The sequence below is a fragment of the Dipodomys ordii genome, unplaced genomic scaffold, assembly GCF_000151885.1.
Source record: "Dipodomys ordii isolate 6190 unplaced genomic scaffold, Dord_2.0 Scaffold128, whole genome shotgun sequence".
Taxonomy (NCBI): domain Eukaryota; kingdom Metazoa; phylum Chordata; class Mammalia; order Rodentia; family Heteromyidae; genus Dipodomys; species Dipodomys ordii.
In genome coordinates this window covers 358093-367585 of record NW_012267344.1, presented here as the reverse complement: position 1 = coordinate 367585, position 9493 = coordinate 358093, and the positions used below count along the sequence as shown (strand labels likewise).

The following is a 9493-nucleotide window of genomic DNA, read 5'->3' as shown; positions in this document are numbered from 1 at the left end:
GGGGGGGGGGGGGGGGGAAGAGCGGTGATATTGTTGGATGTGTGACCAACCTGTGCAAGTTTTTAAACGGAAAAGGTCTGTTTCTGAGGAACTCCCTCAATCCGGGCCACCTGTCCACACCTGGAACGTTTCTACTCAGCAACCACTATTTCAGCCAGAAGGAGCTAAGTCTTGAGACCAGAGACGCTGGGTTAGCTTGTTGGAGCTCAGCAGGGAAGAGGCGGGTAGGGCTGCTGGGCTGGCCCCTGTAGTCATTTTTCCATTCTCAGGTTTGCATGCAGGCAATCCCCTGGGGTAGACAATTTATTTGCATATATATATATGCACATATATATATATATATATATATATATAGTATTTTTGTTTTTTGTGCTGATACTTGAACTCAGGGCCCCAATACTGTCCTTCACGGATTTCACTCAAGGCTGGTGCTCTACCATGTGAGCCACAGCTCCATTTGTGGCTTTTTGGTGATTCATTGGAGGTAGGAGTCGCACAGGGACTTTCCTGCCCAGGCTAGCGCCCTACTGCAATCCTCAGATCCCAGCCTCCTAAGTAGCTGGGATTACAGGTGTGAGCCACAGTCACCTGGCTCGTTTATTTTGTTGAATATCCTGCTTTTATCTTAAAAACATGGTAAATGTTTACTGCGCTTGGTATTCCTTTTGAGACTACGTTCTAGTAGACTAAGGATGTGGCTGGCTGCCTGACTAAGATTTTCACCATGGGAAGGTTGGCATGCACACGTGACACACACATGGGCAGTGGCGGCCACTTCCTCAGCGATGGCGTGCGTGAATCGGCTCACCATTGTACTTTGTGGAGTCTTGAAAACAGGAAGTATGAAGCCAGGAAGAATAAGTAAGTCCAAAGTCTGCAGATTACCTGTGCTCACTGAGAATCGCTGGGTTAGAATGCAAATACTCCCGACCAGCAAGCGCATCCCTGAAGGGATGAGAAAAAGCAAGCATTTGGAGCGGGAGACTGCGTAGGGAGAAGGCAGAAGTGTAGCGATTGGGCATGAGTGTTGGAGAGACCTGAAAGAGTTTCCCGAGCTCCAGGAGAGAGGCCACGCGGAGAGCCTGGGATTGCTTGGACTTCAGATTGGGTGGTTCATTTTTCTGTGGTGCGATTTCCTATTTTTCAAATAGTAAGTATGGGCTGGGCTGAAACCTTTCTTCTTTACAAGTTAACTGCCCCTGGTTATTCTGTCACAGTGAGCTAATACAACAAGCCTCTTTTCTGTGTGTCATGGATCACTAGGTACACCTCTTCTAGAGTTCTGATATTCAGTTTATAATATTCAGATGTGAATTAGGAAGCCAGGCTTTTCTGTTCCCTTCCTGCCAGGGCCCCCTGGGGAGGGAGGAAAACACGGCCTGGAGAAGCGCTCACGAACTACTTGGTTCCACACCAGCAAGCAAGAATACAGTCCAAGTCGGGCGCCACCGACTGTAATCCTAGCTACTCAGGAGGAGATCTGAGGATCGCAGTTCAAAGCCAGCCTGGGCAAGGAAAGTCCATTAGACTCTGATCTCCAGTGAACCACCAGAAAGCCGGAAGTGGTGCTGTGGCTCAGGTGGTAGAGTGCTCGCCTTGAGCTGAAGAGCTGCGGGACAGCACCCAGGCCCAGAGTTCAGGCCCCACGACTGAACCCCCCCCCAAAAATACAATGCATAAACTTGTGCCCCAGAGAAGAGGGTGAGGAAGGATTTCTGAGGACAGCTGGAATTTTTGCCAGGGTAGGGGGCGTCAAGGGGAAAGGATCAGATGGAGAAATCACAAACCACAAACAGGCCATGAGTCTCTCCAGATACCATTCTTCTCTCTGCCCCCATTCTTTCTCTTCCTCCCTCCCTCCTTCCCCCCCCCCCCGAAATAATCTTAAAAATGGAGAGTCGAGCCGGGCGCTGGTGGCTCACACCTGTCATCCTAGCTACTCAAGAGGCTGAGATCTGAGGATCGAGGTTTGAGGCGAACCTGGTTAGGCAAGTCCACAACTTTACCTCCAGTGGACCCCCTCCCCTCCCCCCATCACCTGCCACACCTGCTGCTCAGCCCCGCCTCTCACCTCCACCACCTGGGACCAAGCCTTTAACACATACACCTTTGGGGGTGGTACAGTGGGGCCCCACATTACAGCAGTGTGTGTTTCTAGAAGCCCCCAATTCAGTGACCTCTCCTGACAGTGCCCTTTGCTCAGTCCCCAACTATGTTGCCAAACTCAATCTACAGATTACAGATGGTCTGGGTGGGTCTCTTGTGAGTCCCCATATCTGCTGTATTCAGTTGCTGTGATTGTGGCTTGACACTTCCTCTTTTGGCGGCTGAGTGGTTTTGTTTTGTTTTGTTTTTACAATTTGTTTGAATGCTCTTGTTATTCCCCCCCATCCCCCACCTCAGGACCTGTCTCTAAGCTGCTTTGGCTCCAAGCTGGCGCTCTACCACTTGAGTCAGAGCTCCACTTCAAAAGGCTCTTTTGGTCGTGTCTCAAAGATAAAAGAGTCTCATGGACTTTTCCTACCTAGGCTGGCTTTGAACCTTGATCCTCTAAATCTCAGCCTCCCGAGCCACCAGCACCCCGGCTCTATTTTAGTTGCTTTTTTTTTTTTTTTTTAAACGTGTGATGTTGGCTGAGGCCAACCAGTTCCGTCATACAGTTTTCATTCTGTCATTGTATTTGGAACGCTCGACACTGCGCATCTTCAGAGAGCGCTTTGTGGTAACTCAAGACTTTTTTACTCGGTGGGGAAAACTGCAGCGAATTGGACTATCTCCAGGAGATTTAAGCCTCTGCGTCTTAGAAGAAGAGTCTTATTTCGTAATGTGAGCCTTAGGACAGTGGCTTCTTCATTCGCTCTCGCGCTTGGTTGGGTAAGGTTGCCTGGCCCTGGCCCCGATCGTGTAGAGCTGGGACCCCACCTGCCTGCGGTGGGCGCCACATCCCCAGCTCCAGAGAGAGATGGAGGAGCATGGGATCAGGTGGGAGGATCCACGGGTGGGAGGATCCACGGGGAGGAATCCCAGGCGTAGCTGCGGTGGGCATAGGAGAATGGGAAGGGTGAAGAGGAACTTTGCTGCACCATTGTGTGGCAGAGCAAAGCAGGTGGATGTCTTCCCAGACCTATTGTGGCATCTTTGGTTCCTCTTGGAACCCGGAAGAAATATCTCATTTAAGGACACAAGAACTCCCCTTGGTTTTTCCCTGCAAAGGCCTCTTCTTGCAGTCTAACTGCTGCTGCATTCTTGTCTTTGATGTTTGGAGTGCTCTTTTAAGATTTTCTGTTTTCTCGGTTGTACTGGGTTTTGAATTCAGGGCTTTGCACTTTACTAGGAAGGTACTGTACTGTTTGTGTGCTACACCTTGAGCCTTTTTGCGCTGGCTTTTTTTTTTTTCTCCTTAGGACAGTGTGGGGAGAGGGGACAGTACTATGGCTTCAGCTCAAAGCCTTAGGCTTTTGCTCAGCCTTCTTGCCCCCAGTGGGCACTCTACCACTTGAACCATGCTTCCAGGATGGCTTTTGGCTGGTTATGATTTGGAGACGAGAGTCTCACAGATCTTGTTCTGCCCAGCTGACTTGGAACTTTGATCTTCCTGATCTGTCTCCCCGACTAGCTAGGATGGCAGGTGTGAATGAGCAAAGCCTGGTTTAAGATTTTTCTGTTTTGGTTTTCCTCTTGGGTTATTTTTCAGAGAGAGCCTTGCACTTTTACCTCGTCCTTATGTATGCTCCGTCCCACCTGGGTGTCTTGCTCAGCGTTTGCCCAGGCTGACCTTGAACTGTCCTCTTTTCTACCCCTTGAGTGGGATTTCTAGGCTTGCCCCAGTCTCCAGTTCTTGGGAATAATAATTATAATTCCTTTTTAAATTTTTGTTCAGCGAACTTCATTTATTGGGATTTAGTATGTGCCTGTTTCTGTTACTCGTTTTCATGCATGTTAACTTACCTTCCTGCAGTGATCTGAGCCTAGAAGTTAGTTCCGTACCTAGCATCTGGCTCCTTCCACTCTGGCCAGATTACTGTAAGGACTTCCTAATGGGTCTCCTGAACCTCTAGGCTGCGCTTTGTGCTCTATAGTAGATCTCCTCTTATTACCAGTTGATGACTCCCTCCCTCCTTTCCTGACTCCCTCCCTCTCTTTCTCCCTTCCTTCTGTTTCTCCTTCCCACTTCTCCTTCTCTCTCACCTTCCCTCAATTTCTCCAATGAGATGTTACCAAGAGAAAACACAAGTCATTCCACGGTGTATCTTTTAATTCTTTTTACTGCTGGTCCCTGGGGCTTGAACTCAGGACCTTGGGCACTGTCCCTGAGCCTCTTTGTGCTCAAGGCTAGCATTCTACCACTCTATCCACCGCTCCACTGAGTCGTTTAGTGGAGATAAAGAGTCTCATGAATTTTGCTAACCAGACTGGCTTTCAAGCTACAGTCCTAAGATCTCAGCCTTCTGAGAAGCTAAGGATTACAGGCATGAGCCACCGGCGCCCGGCCACAGTGTATTTCTTTAAGACGAACCCACTTTTTATCTTTTGTTTTACCACACACACAGCAAGCTTACCAAAGATGAGAGTCACTTTATCAGCTCTGGATACTTCTGAGAGTTCCTTCACACCTCTGGTGGTCATCGAACTTGCTCAGGATGTCAAAGAAGAGACTAAAGAGTGGTTGAAAAACAGAATCATCACTAAAAAGAAAGACGGAGGTGAGTGAGCAGATGATGATTCACACTCGGACCCACCGTGCATTTACACAGGCCTTTGTATGTCCACACGTGTACTGCCTGACTCTCTATTATCTATTGAGGACATCATCACGGGGAAAATCCTCACTCACCTGTCAGCTCAGAACCCTGTGCCTGGTACGGGACTTGGGGTACTGTCGGGGCCCAGGTGTGTGCCCCCCAGTGGTCTCCGAGTCAGTCCCAGAGCCGAGGGAGGAATAGGCCTCTGCTTATAAACATGGCAGCTGGGTAGGGAGAAATTCGGGTGACAGCATTGCTCAGGAGCCAACCCCCGCTCTGCATGTGTCGACAAGGGACCACTGTGAATCAGAGACCTGCTACTGTCCATGAGGAAAACAGGGTGGGTGGACGCTTTACCCTGCTCTCTGGAATGGCAGGAATGACTCAGGACAACTAGGCTTGGTGTCCCTGACCCCCCCTTTTTTATTTTATTTTTATGTTGGTCGTGGGGCCTGAACTCTGGGCCTGGACGCTGTCCCTCAGCTCTTCAGCTCAAGGCGAGCGCTCTACCACTTGAGCCACAGCGCCACTTCTGGCTTTTTTGCTTATGTGGTGCTGAGGAATGGAACCCAGGGCCTCATGCATGCAAAGAAAGTGCTCTAACACTGAGCCACCTTCCCAGCCCACCCCACGCCCCTTTTTTTAAAGCCAGTATTGGACTTGAACTCAGGATCTGGGAGCTGTGCCTTTTTTTTTTTTTTTTGCTCAAAGCAATCGCTCAACCACATGAGCCACAACTCCACTTGCGGTTTTCTGGTGGTTCATTGGAGGTAAGTCTCTCAACAGACTTTCCTACCTGGGCTGGCTTTGAACTGCAATCCTCAGATCTCAGTCTCAGATTGCCCAGTAACTAGGACCATGAGCCGCTGGTCCCTGGCTTGGTTGGTACACTCCTGAATCTCAGAAGAACCTAGGACAGGTCGAGCAGCTAGAGGGTGTTTTACAGCCGTGAGTGTTTTGTAAAATTACACAAAACAGCACCTTGAACTACACTTTGGCTTTTTCAATTTTTTTTTCTTTTACAAAAAATTGTACAGGAGTGTTGTGACATTTCCATACATTTTTTTTTTTTTTGGTCAGTTGTGGGGCTTGAACTCAGGGCCTGAGTGCTGTCCCTCAGCTTCTTTGTGCTCAAGGCTAGTGCTCTACCACTTGAGCCATAGTGGCCACTTCTGGTTTCTGAGTGGTTAATTGGAGATAAGAGTCTCATGGGGACTTTTCTGCCTGGGCTGGCCTGGAACAGTGATCCTCAGATCTCAGCCTCCTGAGTAGGGTTGGATTACATGTATGACCTGTCACTCACTAATGCATTTTCTAGATCTTACAGTTATGCTAAAGAACTGTTCCCTCTTCCCATTGCATGTTTAATAAGTTGGGGGTGATAAGTTCAAATTGCTATAATTATAATATACAATTTTTTTGGGGGGAGGGGAGTCATGGGCTTGAACTCTGGGCCTGGGCGCTGTCCCTGAGCTCTTCAGCTTAAAGTGAGTGTTCTACTGCTTGAGCCACATCGCTTTTCTGGTTTTCTGGTGGTTAATTGGAGATAAGAGTCTTATCAACTTTCCTGCCCAGGTTGGCTTTGAACTGTGATCCTCAGATCTGTTTTCTGAGTAGCTAGGATTACAGGTGTCAGCCACTGTTGCCAGGCTGGAACTCAAGGCCTGGGCATCATAGCTTCTTTTGCTCAAGGCTACCACTCTGAGCCACAGTGCCACTTCAGGCTTTTTCCATGTATGTGGTAATGAGGAATCAAACCTAGGGCTTCATGCATGCTAGGCAAGCACTCTACCACCACTAAGCCACATTCCCAGCCACTGTAATTTTTTTTGTAGGTCGTGGGCCTGAACTCTGGGCCTGGGCGCTGTCCCTCAGCTCTTCAGCTCAAGGCTAGCACTCTACCACTTGAGCTACAGCGCCACTTCCGGCTTTTTTTCTTTTTGCTTATGTGGTGCTGAGGAATCGAACCCAGGGCCTCATGCATGCAAGGCAAGCGCTCTACCACTGAGCCACCTTCCCAGCCCATGCTGATGAAAGCAGAAACGTTGCATTTTGCTTAGAAAACCGTGACTTTCCTCAGGTTTTGCATGTCTTTCTAAATTGACACTCCCTCTTTCGTTTTGGCAGGTGCCCAGCTGTTGTTTCGACCACTGTTAAACAAATATGAGAAAGAAACCCTGGAAAACCAGAATTTGTATCTCGTTGGCGCCTCCACCATCAGGTTGCTGCTGGGGGCCGAGGCCGTGGGCCTGGTGAAGGAATGTAATGACAACGCCATGCGGGCCTTCACATATGGAACCCGGCACAACTTCAAAGGCTTCCACGGTAACCGCCACATGGCTCTCCCCCCTCAGGATCCCATTTGCTATAACAAAGCTTTTGATCAGGGTTCAGCATTTTCAGGAAAAGAGGCAACTAGTAATCATTTTGGGCTTTTGGTATCATACGGCTTCTGGGTGATACCACTGCTATTTAAAGCAAAAAGGAAACCTATATGTCAGCTAAGTAAGCGGACAAGATTCTGTTCCAATAAAACTTTATTAAACCACATGGCAGGCCAGATTTGGGCCCATTAGCCATACTTTGCCACTTCTGGAATAGAAGAACACAAATTAGGCAAGACACGTGTTAACTGTTTATATTTTGTATGCGTGTGTCCACGCATGCACGTGTGCTAATACTGGGACTTGAACTCAGGGCCTGGGCACTCATATTTAGCATTTTGTTCAAGGCTGGCACTCTACCACTTGAGCCACAGCTCCATTTCCAGCTCTTCGGTTGTTAATTGGAATTAAGAGTCTCATGTGCTTTTTCTGACTAGACTAGCTTTGAATCGCAATTCTCAGATCTCAGCCTCCTGAGTAGCTAGGACGAGAGGCATGAGTCCCTGGTACACCCAGCTCGATTTGTATTACTCTATTCTAATTTGTATAATGATGAATATTCACTGATTTGATAATAGTAAGAAACACAATAGTAGTTCATTTCCTGGCTCTAACTGGATGTGTGAGGGTAGTGGGTTCCGTTCAAGAAGGGAATGTTTTCTAGAAGGCACCGGGAAAGCTGGGGTAGCTGTGTCATGGTGGATGCTTGCTTCCATCCTAGCTGTCCTTCAGGGCTTTCAGAATTCGTAGGCATGATTGGTCTTGATCAGACTACTTCACTCTGGACTTGTATACCTCAGTGACCTAATGAACCGAACAGGGGCAAGTTCACCTGTCCCAAAGTGACTTTTCACAGCTACTACTACTTCCTTTTTTCTGGTTGGTCATTGGGTCTGGGCGCTGTCCCTGAGCTCTTCAGCTCAAGGCTAGCACTCTACCACTTGAGCCACAGCGCCACTTCCAGTTTTCTGGTGGCTTATTGGAGATAAGAGTCTCACAGACTTTTCTGCCTGGGCTGGCTTTGAACTGGGATCCTCAGATCTCAGCCTTCTTAGTAGCTAGGATTATAGGCGTGAGCCACCAGTGCCTAGCTAGTTCTCTTATGTTCAACTCAGGAAGGGAATAAAATCAACATGAGGGCTGGAAGGAGATTTTCCTACCAAAGTCAACTTAAATGTTTATGCTTTAGGTAAAAATTATTAATTTGAATTCATCACCTCCAAGTTAATAAAAATTTAAATGATAGAGGTGAGCAGTTTTTTAAAATCATGTTTTTAAATGTAAGATCTAGAAAATGCAGTAGAGAGCAATGAGAAATAGACTTGAGGGGTTGGAGGCATGGCTCAAGTGGTAGAGCACCAGCTGATGAGCAAAAGCATCAGAGACCCAGTGCCTGGTGCTTGTCAGTACTAAGTGAGATCAAGCAAGTGTGTGTTGTTGGAATGTTTGACTATATTATGTGATATTTAATTATTTAGACCCTTATCTAATTGGTTGATTTTTGTTTATTTGTTGTTTGGTTGGTCATGGGCCTTGAACTCAGGGCCTGGACACTCTCCTGACCTTTTCTGCTCAAGGCTAGCTTTCTGTCACTTTGAGCCACAGATCCACTTCTGGCCTTCTAGTGGTTAACTGGAAATAAGAGTCTCACAGACTTTCCTGCCCAGGCTGGCTTTAAACTGTGATCCTTAGATCTCAGCCTTCTTTGAGTAGGTAGGATTACAGGCATGAGCCATGAGCATCTGGCCTAAGTTCCCAGTTTTATACTTTGGTTACTCCTCTTATACCAATGGTTAATTATATCATTATTTCTATAATCTTCAGGGGGCTATTACTGCTTTACTTGACAGGTGCTGAGGAAATAACTAGAACATTTTGTTTCATTTGTAGATAACAATGATGATTTCCTTACGATGGCAGAATGTCAGTTCATTATCAAACATGAACTTGAAAACCTCAGAGCTCGGGATGAAAGAATGATCCCTGGTTATCCACAGGCAAAGTTGTATCCCGGAAAATCGTTATGTAAGTCACTTCATCAAGTTTGTTGAATGCACATTCCAACTGTTCTTGCCTTAATGAGAACAGATGGTCAGTCTTACTGAAAACTGTACACTACTTTACAATCATTTCTTCTTCTCATGAACACATTTTTTTTTTAGCCCTTGTACCTCATTATATGAACTCCTTAAATCTTGATTTTGTTGTATATGGTTTACCACTTCTCATTTATTCATTCATTTATTCTCATTATTAATTTATTAACAGAATACAGCTCCCTTAACAACTTAGTGTGAACACATATATGGATGACTTCGTTAAAGTGAGGAACGTTAACAGGATTACAGGCCTGTAATCCCGGCTACT

General features: G+C 47.1%; 1 protein-coding gene across 2 annotated transcripts in view; it reads left to right on the top strand.

Moving 5' to 3' along the window:
- The first annotated feature begins 4555 nt into the window (after nt 1-4555).
- Nucleotides 4556-9493, top strand: part of Ano10 (anoctamin 10) — a 40918-nt gene continuing 35980 nt past the window's right edge. For both annotated transcript variants that reach the window (XM_013030202.1, XM_013030201.1), the window contains exons 1-3: nt 4556-4703; nt 6870-7067; nt 9017-9151. In XM_013030202.1, coding sequence (XP_012885656.1) covers nt 4565-4703; nt 6870-7067; nt 9017-9151 — 472 coding nt within the window. In that variant the 5' untranslated portion in view covers nt 4556-4564. The remainder of the gene's footprint in view (nt 4704-6869; nt 7068-9016; nt 9152-9493) is intronic.